At 39.4% G+C, this 18,711-nt stretch overlaps 1 protein-coding gene across 2 annotated transcripts in view; it reads left to right on the forward strand.

The window, feature by feature from the left end:
• Positions 1-18,711, forward strand: part of RNF213 (ring finger protein 213) — a 132,420-nt gene that overhangs the window by 22,893 nt on the left and 90,816 nt on the right. For both annotated transcript variants that reach the window (XM_067463861.1, XM_067463862.1), the window contains exons 10-16: positions 6,252-6,447; positions 9,652-9,707; positions 11,182-11,335; positions 14,376-14,531; positions 15,493-15,591; positions 15,749-15,871; positions 16,486-16,669. In XM_067463861.1, the coding sequence (XP_067319962.1) occupies positions 6,252-6,447; positions 9,652-9,707; positions 11,182-11,335; positions 14,376-14,531; positions 15,493-15,591; positions 15,749-15,871; positions 16,486-16,669 (968 nt within the window). The remainder of the gene's footprint in view (positions 1-6,251; positions 6,448-9,651; positions 9,708-11,181; positions 11,336-14,375; positions 14,532-15,492; positions 15,592-15,748; positions 15,872-16,485; positions 16,670-18,711) is intronic.

Below are 18,711 nucleotides of genomic sequence, written 5' to 3' on the forward strand. Positions count from 1 at the left end.
AAAAGGTACTAGAAAACCACCTCTTCCCTTCAAGGGACAATACCGGGGATCCAAACCCACAGACCTTAACAAAAAATGCTGTTTTTAGCACAATATCTGATTCCTTATCCTCCTCTACCTTGTTTTCCACCCCACCGCTATCCTCTGCCCCCCCCCTACCCAATCATCCTTCCACACCCTTCTCTCGGGACGATGCCTCAGATGACAACCAGCCCCCTGTGGTATTCTATCTCGACAGGCTGTGCCTTTTTCTGGATGCCTGGCAAACCATTACTACTAACTCCTGGATACTGGACATAATTCAAAGGGGCTATGCCATAGAATTTCACTCCTACCCTCCCCCAGGGCGTATCCTTCAAACCCAACTCAACCACCCAATGTCAAGAAGTCGCTTTTAGCTAAAGGGGCCATATCTCCCATTCCTCCCTCCCAAGCTTACCTCTGTTTTTTCTCTTGCTACTTCTTAGTTGACAAACGGAATGGTGGCCTCCACCCATTCCAGCATCAAACTCTTTATTAATCCACGGAAATTCAACATAGTTATTCTTTCCACCATCCTCTGTTTCATCAGGTAAAGGGCATGGTTAGCCACGGTGGATCTTAGAGACGTTTATTTCTATATTCCAATTAGTCACGGCCACAGCAAAATCTCAGTTTTGCAATAGGTGACAACATTTTCTCCTACAATGTGTTACCCTTTGACCTCTCTACAGCCCCCAGAGGATTCACCAAATGCATGGCTGTAGTAGCAGCCTACCTATGTCAGCAAGGGATTACTATTTTTCCCTATCTTGATGACTGGCTTTTTTCTTCTACCTCTTCTTCACAATTGTCCTCTGATATTGAAAACACCTTGTATCTTTTATAGAACCTTGGACTCATTGTAAATCACGAAAAATACCACAACCAACACATCCAATTCATTGGAGCCAACATAGATTCCACCTCACAAACTGCCTATCTCCCAGAGACCCGCTTTTCCAACCTAAGAGACACCATCAACAGCCTTACTTCCCGACGTCAAGCTTCTGCTTAGAGTATCTAATCCATCCTTGGCCATATGACGTCCAACACTACTGTTACTCTCTTTGCAAGGCTATGCCTTCTACCGCTGCAAAGTTGGTTCCTCCAGGCATTCAATCCCCAGGCCGATCACCAAAACATCATTCTTTTCCCCCCATCATCAGTTCTTCACTCCCTGTCATGGTGGACAAAGAGGTCCAATATGTGCTCAGGGATGCCATTCACTTCCCCACACCCATTAATGTTCCTAACGACAGGTGCATCCTCCCTTGGATGGGGCGCTCACCTCCAGGGCCTTGGTCAACGGACATTGGTTCCCTCGCGAACGACTACACATCAACGCTCTTGAGTTGGCAGTGGTACAGAAAGCCCTTCGAGCTTCTCACGCCTTCTCTCTCATCACAGTCCAAATAATTACAGACAACATGACAGTCAAATGCTACCTCAACAAACAGGGGGAACCCATTCTCGCAACCTCCTCCTTCTCTTTACCCAAATTTGGGAATGGTGCATACAACGCAAAATTCTTCTCATAGCAATTCACCTCCCCGGACTAGAGAACACACTGGCGGATTCTCTGAGCAGATCAATGGTGAACACTCACGAGTGGCGCCTCCATCCCAGAGAGTTCCTCTTTCTCAACATTGGGGACACCCGCAACTAGACCTCTTTGCCTCTCTGACAAACATTGCTCCCAGTTCTACATGAGACTCCACCCTCCCGCATCCCCAGGCTGCTTCAGAGACGCCTTCCTTTTTCACTGAGTGCCAGGACTACTCTGCTTTCCCACCCCTTCCCCTACTCATCAGAGTAGTAGCGAAACTCATATCAGACAATTCAGATTGCATACTAATAGCTCCTTGGTGGATCCCCTCCTCCAAGCATCAAACATAACCTTTCTTCACTTGAGACCCAATCCCGACCTCCTCACCATGAAGGACAGCCTCATTCAACATCCTGATCTCCTTTCTCTCCTCCTGATAGCGAGGAGGATCAAACCACAGCACACTACTCCGAGGCAGCCTGCCTAATAATCCTCACAGCCCAAAAGTCCACCACAAAGAAATCATATTCATATAAAAGACCATCGTCTCCACTTGAGACTGCTCTACCCTCCTTGGATGTAAAGTGAGCTTTGTCATTCTATATACATAGAACATCTCCTCATAGAAAGTCTCCTAGACTATTCCTTAAGTACAGGAAAGATACCTTGGGTCTCCCCGTCACTTCCCAGCAACTCACTTCCTGAATTGTGGCAACAATTCGCCTGGCATGCCAACTAGCAGGCAAAGAATCCCCGCTTCACATAACTGCCCACTCAACTAGATTACTTTCTGCCTCCCAAGCCTTCCTAAAAGGCATTCCAGTTGAGCAGATTTGCAAAGCAGCAATGTGGTCAGCCTCGTCGACATTTGCTTCTCACTGCAAGTTGGACATCATGGCAAAGAAGAACGGCGCATTTGGCAGAGCTGTCCTGTTCTCCTGTGTGGCATGACCTACCTCCAAGCTTAGTAGCTTGTTATTCACCCATCTGTGCGTATTTCACAGACTACACGAGGAAGAAGTATAGGTTGCTTACCTGTAACCGTATTTCTTCGAGTGTTAGCTGTGAAATCCGCACAACCCTGCCGGTCCTCCCCGCATTGAATCCTGCCTAATGACCTCGGCTACTGCCTGTTGATGAGGAACTGAGGCGTAGCTCAGTACTGGGCCTTATATAATCATGGGGAGTATAGGCAGGACCTTAGCCTAAATTTCAGTTACTAATGTCTAGAATGTTCCAAAAGTTGCTGCGCATGCACAGGAAACCCATCAGTGCAGATTTCACAGACTAACACTCAAAGAAATACGGTTACAGATAAGCAACCTATACTTCTACCTCTTCTGTTTGACTCACCATTAAAAGGTCACTTCAGGAGTCTGCTTCATTCCACTTTCAGAAAGCTAAGTTCCATGAGATCAGGACCATGTGTGACAAGCCTTCAACCCTAGGCTGAGTCATAGAACTGTGGGCAACTGTGACCTGAGAACCCTTGCCCAACCACAGAATTTGGCTAGATAAGGCCACAAGGCTGTTATATTTAAGCATATTTTTAATTGAATTGACTTAATGTTTTAACTGTATGTAATGATTGGTTTTTATTATGTATTTTATTATGTGTACATGGAGGTATCAAATCGTTGGCGGCTGAAAGCCACCCTGAGTCCCCTCGTCCCCCCAAGGGGGTAGAGAAGGGCGGGGTACAAATATCTGAAATAATAAATAATAATTCAGATTCAGCTTCAGAGATAGCCCACTTCTCTATCCTGGATGGTGCTGTCTACCAGCCAGGACACTAACTCACTGTGCATTGAGCAATTCCTCCTCACACAGACAGAGACTATTCACAGACAGAGACTAGCTGCCACCATTCTCAGTCCTTGTCATCTGCTTCATGGGGCTCTTGGTCCTTCATGTCTAAACACAATTATTATTATGGCTATTTTGAGGCTCATACTATTGATTCCAAGGCCATTAGTGCAAAGATGGCTATACGTGTTGCTACAATGACTGTGATTGTTCTATCTTAGTTAAGCATAAAAGAGACGTTCCTCTCAATTCCCATTGCTCTTCAGCACACACAATTCCAAAATTGCAGGTGACCCAGTCTCGACTTTTAACGGCACCAAGTGTTGCTAAATCTTTGCCATCGGTACTGACCACATCTCTGGCCTGAGCTTCACCTGTACATGATCATTCTTTGTGTCCCACTCATTTTCTTGTTTTTGATGACAACTACTGATCTTCTTCCTCTTACTATCTTGGTTCCTTCCCCAACCAACTAGTGATCCTAATGATTTTAGGATCATTAACTTTATATGACTTATGTGTTTTGAGGCTCATTAGTCCAACTCCATGGTTAACGATCCAGACTTCAAAAAATCCTTCTTTGCTATCTTCTACAGTTCTTTCAGTCCTTCTGGTCTATTCCTTCTTCTGTCCCTCCAACCTCCAAAAAAGATAGAGAATTCTTATAGAGTGGAGGACTTGTCCCTCGAGTGGCTCATTAAATACTTCTGCTGCTATTTGTTACATGCCTCTTCTCATGGCTCAGGGTGGGATAGAGCACTGTTACAACACCCAGATAAAACACATAATAGCATTGTAAAGTCATTAACAAAAGTAATTAAAATTCAGGCCTAGCCATTAATATTGAAAAATCAGAAATTTTTACATAAAAACCTGAATTAGAAGGACTTTAAAAAAGCCCAATCTATCCTAGGGGTGACACTGGAGAAAAGAAGTTAAAATACCTAGCCATTTATATCCCTAAAAACTTAAATAATATAATGCAGATAAACCATAATCAATTACAGAAAAAGTAAGTAAACAAATCAACAATTGGAAAAAATGGAATTGGGACATCACAACTAGGCTGAAGGCGTGCAAAATGATGATATTACCTATATTTTAATACTTATTTCAAACCCCTCTCATTTAGTATCCCACCTTAAAATCATCAAGAAATGGGACAACTCAATTAAAGTAAGCTCCAGTAAGAACCGAATTGCTAACTCAATCTTCTTCACTCCACAAGAAAATGGAGGCTGGAGATCACCTTGGCCCCAGAACTACTTTGAAGCTTGCCAGTTGATCTGGACATTGGCAAGCCCAAAAGATGGGTCAGATTAGAGAAATTAATCAATGGATGGGAATAAGGATCGTATTGAAAGGGGGGGGGGGGGGAGAACTAAAAATCTAAAAGGAGGTCCTTTGACCTCAACAATGGTATATTGGGAAAAATGGCAAGGCACATTTCTAATGAATACAATAGATATGTTCCCAATAGGATCCACACAGAATAGAAAACCCAGTTATATCAGAACATGTTAAAGAAATGGGAACAACATTGTAGGGGCAAAGAACCAAAATACTCCTTAAATCCAAATCCAAAAAGCAGGAGGCCCCTTCCCAGTGAGGAGGGGTGAGGAAGGACACCATGAAAGTTGAATCTTCAAACCGCAAAAAACTATTTTATTGCGTGACCATAGCAATATTGAAAAACATGCATACAGGAATACAATCAAAGTTTAAGAAACAGTACCTTAAATAATATTAGAACAATATCATATGCATAGAAAGTAACACAGTCTATACAATGCAGTTTTCTGAACCACCACCCAAAATAACTCTAGGAACAGACCTAGAATAATCCCAAGAACAGGTGTAATACAATTTTAGTGTAATACAATTTCTGAAGCCAAGTGCAAGGGAGTAGCAGATCAATTCATTTCAGTAGATGCTGAATAATCTAGTGTCAAGGCTCACGTGCTGAATTCAACCTGCTATGTCATTTCATGTGGCCCTCCAAATGCTGGACTACAGCTCCTGCATCTCTCATTATTGGACATCATGACTAGAATTAATGGGAGTTGTGATACAGTAACATCTGGAAGGTTGCAGTTTCTTCTGTTTAGTTGGAATAGTAGGCTTTAGATATAAGTCTTGCCAATATGATGTTTCACTTTAAAATAGTATTTTCCTCCCCTCAGAGCCACAAGCACTTTTAGGTTGCAATTCCCATTATCCCAAGTTCGTATGGCAGATAATAAAAAAATGGTGGGAGTTATAATTCAAAAACATCTACAGACTCAAACTGGATAAAAATTAGAGAGTGCCAACCACTATGTACCAACAGATTCTCCATCCATGAATTCAGTGGTCCTTTGAAGACAACCATAAGGCTAATGTGGCCCTCGATAAAAATGAGTTTGACACCTTGGGCTATGGTTATTATACATCTTTGCATGGAAAGCTCATGAATGTAGTAGCCCCATATTTGAGTTGCTGATATTTAGAAGATCATATTTATTCAGCTTCCAGAGATAGAATACAGCACTTTGTTTAGTTACCATCTCCATAACAGAAAAAGATGCACATGTGATGGTAGTACTGTAGTTTGATTATAAGGTTTAAGCATTGAACAAGTTAAGAAAGAAGTCACTCTGACAGAAATTATTGTACAAAAAGTGTTTCCCCGTGTGATTGAAAGTGAATGTTCATGCTCTTTGGTTTATAACATCACAGTGATTTCAGAAATAATTGCAAAGCTTAGAATCAGATTCTGGTTTCTATCATGTTTTTCCTGTTTATGCCAAAATTGTATTCTGTGTATTATTCCTTTGCTCAGATTTCTAATTGTATTTCTGTCTGTATATTGAAATTATTTTCTGTCTTTAATTTGCAGAATTTTATTACAGCTAATGAAAACAAAGAAATATTTGGTGAAAGGAGACAAAGCGCTGTTCAGATCATGGTTCTCTTTGTTGCCTCTGAGAGACTTGGTGGAATATATTTCTGAATTTTCTTCCTCTATCCTGGACTGTCTTACAGGAATTGTTCTTAGACTAAAAGATATGATGATAACATACAGTAATTGTGAGGTTTGTTTTACTTTCCTTCTTAATTCATATGAAATTATTATCTTCAATAAAAATGAGAAAAGTCTAACTTATATTAGTATTGCCCGAGTATGCATTTTCTATCATTATTCAGTAGGAATACTCATTGATAGCTTTTACGATTTTATGAATAGTCCCATTAAAAATGTATATCCATGTAACACTGTGGATAAACTAGTTGTAATAAATAGCTGTAGAAAATGCATACCTGGGCAAAACTTGGATACATAATAAATTGTTGTCTTGATTGAGTCACACAGTCTTCGCTTAGAGTCACACTCTCTACAGACAATTCCCTTTTAAATTCTTAAATTGTTGACTTGAGCAAATCACTATGCTTTGATCTTGAGTCTCACTTGACAGGCAGTCCTACAAATGATTTTACTTATCACCTCTCCCTTTAAAATATATTTTAATACATTGATAGCTTCTTTGACTGGTGAAGCCCTGGCCATGGACTTCAGAGCTGCAATTGTCTGCTTCATGATAGAACTTATGCTGGGCCTTCAAATTTTTGATCTTGAATCGCAGTGTTAACCAAAAAGCACACCAGATTTGGCTGTTTGCAGAAGCTAAGCAGCCACACACACTCAGCATGAGCCCTGATTCCAAAAATGGCACCAGTTTTCTAGTTTTTGAGGTACAGAGCATATGCCATATTACCAGTCTTTATCTGCTTATCCATAAAAAATGATGACCACTAGAGCTAATGTGGTCTATTTAATGCAATTTTTTTGAAACCAAGATACCAAGGAAAAAACTGTTGGGCTGTGTAATCAGTATGCAGGTTCAGGAGAATTGGCCTCTGCCAATTTGGTTGGGCCATCTCTATCAAAGAGGTCCTCTACATTCTGAACCAGGCTAGCTACAATTACATGACTGGAGGCTGAATGGGAAAGGTTAGTATCTGAAGGGTACGATAAGAATGTTATTCATACCATTCTTTAAATTGGAAGACCCTCGACTAATCCCTTAGGTTAATCCACTTGGACAGCATTCTGTAGATGGTGGAGGCAGTGAGATTGGTCTGCAGGTGGATCCTTAGGGTCTCAGTACCAACCCCTATAGGGGACAGTGTTGGACTTTTGGTTCTATCTTGAAAAGGAATTTCCTCAAGCTACTTAAATTCTATCACATGGAGAATCTTTTGAAGGATTTTTTTGCATCAGCAGGAATAATGTATTGTTTTTCTTCATGGAATCTAAATGTGGTATCGTGGGCTTTTGAGCCTTGGAGATCTGTGTACTAGAAATTCTTTGCATTAAAAGTATTGTCTTTGGTTGTTATATTGTCTTTTTGTCAGGCTTCTGATAAATTTGCTTCATTAAGCGAGTATATTCTTTATAGCTATATTTGGTTGTCCACCAGTTGGTGGATAGCAATACTACTGTAGTGGGTTCCAGCGTAAGAATTGCTTCCACACACTGCAGGAAAAGTGTTTACTATGAAGGTTCCTTTTCTTCATTAGTGGGGAGGGAATTCTTCCCACCATGGCTGTGGATTTTTCTTGTCTGGAACTATTGAGGGAAAGTTGGTGTCTGTTCAGAGTTTGTTGGTCCATCATTGTGGGGAAGATCTAATACTTGGGAAGGACAAAACGATTGACCTTTGGAAGAAGCACTTCCTTAAAAGTGAATTGGAGGAGGAAGACCCAATGTAAGGATCACACTTCAGTACTGCAGAAAAGGAAACCTCATACTGCCTACCTGTGTTCTAATTTAGTATTTTGGGGAGACTACATTTTTATGTTGCAACCTGGAACTGAAATTGATTTAACTGATATAGTTACAACTGGCATAGTTGCAAGGAGGAATTAAGTTGCAGTGAGAGAAATAGACAATTGGATAAAATCAAGAAATAAAATAAAACATCTAAAGATAAAGGAAATGCAATAGAAAATGCTTACAAAATGGTATAGAACTCCCATGCAATTGGTGTATATTACAAGATCTTGCCCAAAACAGTGGCATAACACTGGAAAAACCGGAACATATACCCACATTTGGTTGGACTGTGAAAAAATACAAAACTTCCATAGAATAATTAAGAAGGAAATGGAGGAGCTATTACGGATAAATATAGAATGGAACAAGACTCAAATTTTCACTCAGAAAATAGACGGCAATGGAGGATTTAAAGAACGAGAGAAAATAATGAAACACATGATGGATGCAATTAAAGCCTCAGTTGCCCTAGGTTGGAAGGACCACAAAAATGGGATATAAAAACTTGGTATAAATATCTAACCTATTACCTACTCCAAGATTATATTAGTGAAATGAAAAGTTATTATAGGACGGGCCAAACCAGAAGGACCTGGGAAGCAAAATGGAAGGGTCTCATTTCCAAAATAAACGTGAAAGGTAGATATGGAATTAAATAAGACTATCCTCTTGATTAAACAATTATAGTAAGTATAACAAGAGTAGTAAACGGTTTCTGAGGTGGGGGGGGGGGGAAAGAAGGAAGGGAAATGATGTAAAATGAGATACAGGATGATGAGAACCTTAGACATGGTTGTGTATAAGATGGTAACCAGGGGAAAATGATTAAATGCTCGAATATACTAAGGTATAAATATTCAATATTTTTGTACCTTTGTCTTATGTAATGAGAAGTCAATGTTAGAGGTTTACAGGAGGAAATGGGGAGGTGGTGGGATTGGTGATAAATTCTTGTATTTTGACTGTTGAATTTTGAAGATTGTACGTATGTTTCTCTCTCTGTATATAATTTTAAAAACTTTCAAAAATGTACATAAGATACTCAATACTTGAAGGTACAAAATATCTTTATTGTGACAAAATCTTTCCATTTAAACTTTGGATAATTAATTTAGCACTAATAAAAATGTAGAGATTTTAAAGTAGTTCAGGTGCTGGGGTTGGATTAGAAGGACTGAATCATAAATACTTAGTGAAGCAACTATTTATAGTCCCCAATTCAGGCTTTCTACTTTACAAGAGCCTTGCTAGTTTCCTGCAGTCATATTGTCATCCCCTTTTCATATTTCTGGAGTAGAATTAGCACATGACATAGCAAAAGTAGTCCCAAACAAGCAACAAGAAAATCAGTAAAATTAGATTTGGTAAATCTGTTTAATAAATGTTTATTGCAAATGTGTGTTTTGCTACACAATAGTGAAGATAATTCTAAGTCTCTGATTTAACTTTTACTCTTTCCTAGGAGGTAGAAAAACTACTTGAGACAGTTCTCCACATTGTTGGTACAAAACAAAATAGGTAAGAAACAGAAATGTATCACTTCATTCAACATACTTAATTGGAAGTGACCAGAAGACACTTCTGTTTGTACTTCCTGTTTTGGGGTCTATTTTTAGCCAGTTGTTGATCTATTTAGAGGATTTGTACCCCATCTTTCTCACCGGAGGAGGACTCAGGGCGGCTTTACAACAGGCAACCATTAGATGCTGAACATCTAAATTAAAATAAACAGATTTAAAAACAGTTATAAACATTCATTTAAAAGTTCCACCAGTTCAGAATCGTAATCCAAGGTCAGTTCCATTGCCGGTTACATAAAATCACTCTCATTCTAGTTGCTGCATCTACTCCTCAAATTCTTGATCCCACAACCAAATTTTAAGGTTTTTTTTTTACAAAAAGCTAGGAGGGAGGGGGCAGACCTGATTTCTTTGTGGAGGGAGTTCCACAGCTGAGGAGGCACCACTGAGAAGGCCCTGTCTCTCGGCCCCATTAGTCCTTGATGGTTCATATTATATACTGGGCCAGAACCGTTTGGTTTTATAGGCTAAAGGCAGCACTTTGAATTGTTTGCAGTTGGAAAAAAAAATAAGATAACAGTTTGAAGGCAATTCTGGAAGTCTTCAGATTCATTCTGAGAACTTTTGGTTCAATAAATAACATACTTTTTTTGGAGGAAAGATCCATATGGTTAGGAGGCTCAAAAGAACACAAGAGCCTCAAAAAGGAGTTGCGGGCTGCATGCAGCTAAGGGGCTTCACTTTTCTCACTCATTTTACATAGATGCCTATGGGATGGGGAAGTACTTGTTCTATTATACAGTTCAAAAAACCTTCAAGTTATATAATTGATTCCACATTAACTTTGTTGTTAATGTTACATTTTGCAGTGTTACTACCAAAGTAATTAACATTTTCTGTCTTAAAAATATAATTTATGCAAATATAATTAGTCCAAAATACATAAAATTGAATGTTATCTTGTCAGAGTAGTACAACTTGTTTCTTGTGTTCTTAAATGCTAATTTGTTATGTTAGCTTGACAGAATTCTATATTTTCTAGCTCCTTAACAATTTTTGTTATTAAGGATCTGCTCTTTTTTCTTTCTAGATAGTGTATCCTTTGTGTTTTTTAAATTAAATATCATTTCCATTTTATATTTATTTATTTAGATTATTTATATGCCAGCCTTCAGCCAAATAGATCCCAGATTAGCTTACCACTTTAATTCAACACTTGTAACAATTCTTCCATAATCATTTAAATCTGATTATGGTTACTTATTGAAAAAAAAATGAATAAATTATATTTAGGTTTCTATAGAACTTGAAAAAGAACAAGGTGAAGAACGTGCATTCTTATTTGAATTTTTCATATTGATGTCTTTGTTAGAAGTGCTGCTGTGATCTCTGGGCATATTTTTATGTTCATTTTTAAAGCTGAATCTAGGTGCTTTGTAAAACAAGTGTAATGAAATTGTTTGATGTTACAGCCCACTGCAGCAGAATGCCTGGGAATTTTCTATAAATATCTGTTTAGACCTTCATCAGAAGATATGTGACAAAGTCGGGATGGGAATTCGATACAAGATACCAGCTATGTCAGCTAAAATTGTTTCAAACCTTCTTGGATTTGACTCTGTTGAGGTGAGAATCTCTCTTCATGATATTAACATATTTTCATTGATTAGCAGTCACACAAACCTTTTCTTAACTTTATGTAGGGCTAATTAAAGTGGCCAGGAGGAGCAAAAATAATAGTAAATATGTATGTGTATAATAACTAATAAACACAAAAAATCAAGAAAAGTGAGATTTCAGAACTTGTTCACTAAAAATAATATTATCAACCTACATATACACTTTGTAATACTTATTAACCCCACACTTAAGATTCTCTGGATAATAGAGGACTTGGTACCTCCTAATTACATTTGGATTGTGGAGCGGGGAGGGGGGAGAATGATTGTGATCCATATTAAATTTTTGTCTGCATAAACTTAATTTACTAACTGATTAAACTAAACCTTTAGATTATATTGACTGTAATTTAAATTTGATAAAAGAGTTAAAAGAAATAATCAAAATAAGAACAATCAAGACAAACTTTTAATGAAGAAGAGCTGGAGGAGAAGACAGGAATAAAAAATGGAATAATGCAGAAAAGAAGACATGACTATTAGGTTTTAAAACATAATGCTATTCCTCTTTGTGTTATAGAGGATATATGGAATTTGTAACATTGTTAATACTTTAAGAAATGTGCATAAGGTTAACAGAGATGAAGAATTAGATATAACAACTATAATTTTGTACAATATATTTCCCTCTGTCAATTCAACCCCCTCCCTCATCCCTGGTGACATATGAATTTTTTTAAATAGTTAACCTACTAACAATAGCTCCATTACTCTTACCTTCCCTGTTTTTCTTTTTACCCAACTGTTCCACTTTCCCCTCTGGGAATATTCAATAAAATATTATAAAAATAATCAATATGTATTTATGCAACGCTTTTGCTTTGCCAAAAGACACTGAAAATGGCTAACAACCACATCAATATCTGAATTAAAACCTCATACATGTAGACAGTACCTTATAATTAAGCATGGAAATGTTAAAAATACATAGGTAAAATGGTTGAATTAGTTTTTAATAGACTTAAAAACTTTCTGTCTTAAAAGCCGCCCAGAAAAGAAAAGTTTTAACTGGCTGCTGGAATGAGAGGGGAGAAGAAGGCATCCTATTTTCTCTGGGCAAGGAGTTTAAGTCAAAGGGCAGTCACCGAGGAGGCCCTCTCTCATGTTCCCATCAACTGTGTTTGTGATGGTGGTGTGACAAAGAGAAGAGGCTCTCCTGGGGATCTTGGGGCTTGGGCAGGTTTTTATCAGGAGATACAATCTGCCTAATTGCCTGGACCTGAGCCATATAGGACTTTTGTCTTTCATAATAAAATGAAGAAAGAGCTCTGTGGCACCTGGACAACTAACACTTTTATTATAAAATTATTTTTTATGAACTGAATCCACTTCATCAGTTGTAGGGATGATGTTATAATCAATTTGTATAAGTTTTAAGGATCTTTAGGACTTTTTCTATGTGTTGTATAATTGACATGAAATTCAATTAAAGGTGTTTTTTTTATTTAGTTGATACATCCCGTCAGTTAACAAACTTTTGCCCTAGAAGTCTTATCTCAGTATACATTATTCCAAAAGTAAATTTACCTTATATGACACTTTTTACATTCCTTAGATGTGTATCACCCATTACTCATACCTTCCCCCCTCCCTCCTGGAACAGCAATTCTAAATGATGTCATTGCATCAGTTTAACCCTGTAGAAAGCCTGGTTCAAAATGCTATATCTATCTCCATCTATTTTGTCGATTGGAATAGACTGGGCATTCTCAAACTGCAGCCCTCCAGCTGTTTGGGCCTTCAACTCCCAGAATTCCTGATAATTGAACAAGCTCGTTAGGGCTTCTGGGAGTTGGAGGCCCAAACAGCTGGAGGGCTGCAGTTTGAAGATGCCTGGAATAGACCATTTCCTGTACCAGTCTTGTTTTGTATGACTATTTACATACTTTGATTAATGAAATCATCGATTATATATTCAATGATTAATGAAATCATCGATTATATATTCAATGATTAATGAAATGATTGATTATATATTCCGATAGATAAGCCCACCAAGTTTCTAAATCACATCTTGTATTGTCTCTCCATCCTCGGACTATCATAGACTGTTTTACAGCTGTCATATATTTTCAGATTTCTGTCCAATTATTGTTATCTTCCTTTGCCACTGTAGTGAGAGACATGAATCTGGCTTTATCCCACTTCAATTAACCCCATGTATTTGATTATAGTTTCAAATATTGATTTTAAGTTTCTTTGTACATATAAAATAGGTTAATAAAAACAAAGAAGGCTGAAGTTGATGAAGAGAGTTATCAGAAGAAAATGCATGAAATTAGCTAGTGGAAATAATGTTGCAATTGTGAGTCAATTGGAAATATGTATACACTTTTAGTATATGTGTTAATTTATCTCTCATTAGATATTATAAAGTCCATGTTAACAGTGTCTAAAGTCTTAACTTTGTGTATGTGCCTATTTGTATTTAGTCAGGTAGCTAATTGTATTGGGCCACACATAAAGTACACTAATTTTAACTAATGAGCAAAAAAAAAAGGGTCCGTGCATAATTTTCATGATATCTTTGAATCCCACAGATAAGCATAATCATCCTAATGATGTGCCACCTCATTTGGAGGTGCTTTAAAATTGTCAAGGAGATTGTGTGTTTGCAATTATAATGCAAATTATGGATAATACTCCCATATTGGTAGATATAACATGTTCTATTGCATTTCATTCCATTGTTGTCTTATTGTTCAGTCAAGTTACAAAAAAACCCGTTTTAAGTAAGTTTAGGATTTTGTGTTGGGCAACATTCATAGGCATCCCTGGGCACAGGTTGGACAAGCTTGCTCATCTAATGCATTCTTTCCTCTGCCCCCACCATTGAGTTTGGCTTTTGCATTATGTCATTTATGAAGAGAAACTTCTTCTATTTTAAAATGACATTTTATAAATGTAAATATTAATGCAGATGTTAAACTTAGTGGTGAAGTGCTCACCTGTTCACTATGTGTAATTCTCTTCCTTATGCATGATAGGTTTCAAGAGAAGCAAACACGCAGAATATGTTCATGAAAGAAACATTTCAAAGACTTTGTAAAGAAACCAGAAATTACTTTTGGAGAGTTCTGTCAAAACCTTTGCTGGATAATTATCCTTACACTTGTACATTTTCTTTTTCGTGGGAACTTGAGGTTTGTATTTTGGAATTCTGTTCAAAACTCTGTCAGGTGAAAGTGTTCCCCTTCCCTTTTTTGTTTCAGTTCCCATTCTTATTTTCTTTGTATCTCCGAACAATAGGAGTATTTTTCCTTGTGCTACACTCTATGTACTTCAGTCCTACACATTGTTTCTCATTTTGATTATGTAAAAGTTGATTCATTCAGTTAATGCCCTCCAGTAATCAGGTCTAGGAGAGAGATAGATAGATTAACTTCATATCCTAATTCACATAAATTTTTAACCCATCCAAAACAGTTCTGCTTTGTTCTTTGCTTTTTAAATATCACATAATTTTAATCTAGATTGGGGGAAATGGCAAAGGAACACTGAATGAACAGAACATATATCTGCAGCTCCATTCCATTTTCTTAGCATCACATGATAAAGTGCAGAGAAGAAGTAGTCAACATGTGACATTCTACATGTTGGACTGCCATCTTCTGTCATTACTTATAGTTGGCTGTGCTAGCTAAGGTTAATATAAATTGCAGTCCAGCGACATTTAGTCACAAAATGTTCACTCCAGTGGATCAAAAAAGGGGGAAAATACAAACAGATAAGAGGTGAGAAACTGTTTTGTTATTTTAGTTCAAAGTGATGTATTTTTTTTTTGTCAAGGTAGGATGAATTACAGCTTCAGGGGCTTCTTTCAAGAATTCAAATAGGTGTTTCTGTCTGGGCAAAGAAATATTACCTGATCTGCTCAACATAGGTTTTCCAGATTCCTCTTCTCTCTATCATGCTTGATGTGCTTTTTTATACCTTAAGGGGCATGTTTTGACTCCTTATAAATGATAGTGATGCATTCAGAAGCTGAAGATGTTGAAATTGTAGCATGTTAATGAATAATTGTCCCAGGCTTCTTGTGCCTTTCTCCCCCCTTTCCCTAAATTTAAGTTAATTTTGACTTCAAAATAATATTTTATTTCCTAGGCATGGAATCATTTTCTGCAAATAAGCTTTTCTGATAGAAATTTCACAGAGGAATGGAAGAAAACACTAATTGAAGAGATGGAAGGCAGAATCAAACAGGTATCTCATAATAATAAAAATAATTCATACCCACTTAGAATACTAAGTTAGAATAATTAGTTTACTTTTACTGCACTAATTTTCTTCATTACTTGTTTTTCCTGTTCTGATTAATCAAGTGATCAGGCTTTTTTAAAAAAAAACTCTTCCCCAATAGGAGACATCTATCCAGCGCATTAAAGTCTATTGCTCTTGCCATGAAAACTTCAAAGAACTTGATCCACTGATTAGCAAAGCTTTTGAGGATTGTGCAGTAGAAGCTATTAAATCAGCATGTCAGGTAATGTGTAAAGTATTAATGGTTTTAAGACATGCACTGGTACCCTGATGATATGGACTTAAGATGCTGTAAGTCCAACTTAAACCATTATATTGTCATTGTTTTGGTCATTGGAGAGATTGGAATTCGTAGTGAGCAGCATCTTCAAGTTTACTATTTATCTGCTTCAGCCCCTTCCCCATGCCATTTGCTGAACATTTAAGGGTGGAGTAGTAGTAGGGGTTTTTCAGGATGATGTCATTGCTGTGGTAAAGATAAAGAGCTGATGTCTACTTTGGTGTACTTCCTGCTCTCCACCTGCCATTGACTCCTTAAGTTGTTCTGAATCAGGTAAACAATTTATATATTAGCAGTTATTCTTTGTAAATGTATCCTGTTCAGGTACTGATAATGTTCTGATAATGTCTAAATCATTATCAGATTTCGTTATTTCCATATCTGAGATCTTTTCTAAACCATTTACAATGTGGGAAAGGAAATATTCCAGCCTTCGCAGTGAGCAGTTCTGTATCAGCAAGTAGATGGAATTGGGTTGTACAAGAACTTCACAGCAAAATGCCAATAGGTTTGTGTATTATCCTATAATAATGGGCATGCTTCTGTATCTTGTATAGGAACACAATAATCTTCTGGACTTAATATCCATTTATGATCTAAAGAAACTTGGCAAACTGGTATCTGTTGTGATCACAAAATCATGGCCAACTGATGAGTTGGGCAACACTCTGAGAGATATGGAAGATGTGCTGAATCACCTTCTTGTCTGGCCAGACATCAAACATATTTTCACCTTCAATGGTAATTGTTAGCTTTAAGTGTGTGCTTGGGGGGAGGGGAGGGGAGGGGTGGGAGGCGGCAGTGTGTCTGGGACTGGGAGAATATCTGAAGGAGTGGCTTCAGATATTTATGTTAAAACTGAAATTTGGTGTGTGTGTTTCTTCCTCGTGTAGTCTGTGAAATGCGCACTAATGGGTTTCTGTGCGCATGCGCAGAGATTTCGGAACATTCTAGATGCAAAGATTTTAGGCGGGAGTCCCGCCCACCCTCCCAATGGTATAAAAGGCAGTAGGCGGAGTTCCGCTTCAGTTCTTCTCTCCGCGCGACAGCAGAAGCATTTCGGACTTTCCTCTCTGTTCACTTACCTTGTTATCGACTCGGACTCCTCTCGACGACCCTCCATTCTCCTACCCTCGACAACGGACTGATTACGGACAGGCTAGCATGTCGACTTTATCTTTTAAAAAGTGTTCGGCTTGTGGAGTTAATCTCCCAGAAGCCGATAGACACAATAAGTGTCTTTTGTGCCTGGGGGAAGCCCATAATCACTCTGCATGTGAGATCTGCAGAGGCTTCACATCTCGGGCCCAAAAGAGCAGGGATTCTCGTCTTAAAGCTCTTTTATATGAGCAGGCACTGGCCCCTGAAGAGACTCGCCAAGCCGCGCTTAGTCTCTCTCGGCAGCCCTCACCCTCTCCCCTCTCCGGGGAGCGGCCGGGCTCCTCTTCCATGCAGCTGGAAGAAAACCCTGCGGCCGGGACTCCTCCCCTTGGGGACGAGCCGCCGCCGAAAAGACCCAGGGTCTCCAAGCAAACTGCTCATAAGAGCAAGTCAAAGGAGAAACAAAATAAGAAAAAGGGACGGCAACTCTCTGGCATGCAGCCCCTGAGTCCTCCCACGCTGGCTCCGCCGGCCCAGCTGCTTGAGCTCTCGCCCACGGAGCAAACCGCACAGCTCCTGGAGCTTCAGGAGCCCCCGGAGCTTCTTCCTCAACTCCCAGGCCGAGCCTAACCTCCCCTCTTCCCCCTCCCTCCTCCAGCCTGCCCAACCTCCCAGAGAGCAACCTTCCTCCCCGGTACCGGCCCCTCCCACCTCTCAGGCAGAACGTGGCCATTCTCGGCCGAGCCGCTCCAGGCGCCGGTCCCGATCCTCCTCCTCCTCGCATTCTCGGTCCCGGTCCCACACTCCTCCCCCCAAACGCCAGCGCGGGCGCGATCCGCGCGATCGCGATCCACGTTTTCCTTCCCCTTATGAGTATCCCTTTCCCCTCTATCCCCCCCCCCTTCTACTACCCTTACTATCAAGGGGAATACTCGAGGGACCATACCCCTCCTCCTCATCCTTATCCTCATTCCTACCCTCCTCCTTCCGCCACTGTCTCTAGGCCCCCTCCTGAGCCTCCTATCCTTCAACACCAGGGGGCACCACCCCCAGATCCTGCTACTCCTCAGCAGGATCTTCAACCCGACCCAGAAACTGTGGACGCTGAATCCTCCACTGATTCACCTCCCGCTCCTGCTTTTCAAGCTGAACCAGATCCAGACCCTCTACAAGCAGAAGAGTTTAAAAACTTTTCTGCTTTGTTAATCAGACTTTCCAGATCACTTAATCTGGCCGTTCCCCAGCCTACTAAGGCTGTGGATGACCCTTGCTTCACCTCATCTGAGCAACAACGACCCATGTCAACTATATTGCCCACATTACCTTACCTTCTAGAAGTTCTAAAAACAGAAGGTGTTTCTCCAGCCCTGGTTCCAGCCACACCAAAGCGGGCTGAGAATCTTTATCGCATTGACCTCACGGCAGCTTCATGGCTTGCTAAACTACCTAGAGCCAATTCAGTTGTTACAGACGCCCAACCCAAACCAGTTCAGAGAAATCAGGCTTCTCCCTCAGACAAGGAAGGAAAGAAGCTGGATGCCATGGCAAAAAAGTTTTATTCCTCTGCCTGCCTGTTCGCCAGAATGGCACATTATGGCGTTTACATGAGTGTATACCAGACACACCTCTGGAATAAAATCTTGCCTTATCTTGATCTCCTACCAATGGCTGATCAACCAATG

The sequence above is a fragment of the Anolis sagrei genome, chromosome 2, assembly GCF_037176765.1.
Source record: "Anolis sagrei isolate rAnoSag1 chromosome 2, rAnoSag1.mat, whole genome shotgun sequence".
In the NCBI taxonomy this organism is placed as follows: Eukaryota; Metazoa; Chordata; class Lepidosauria; order Squamata; family Dactyloidae; genus Anolis; species Anolis sagrei.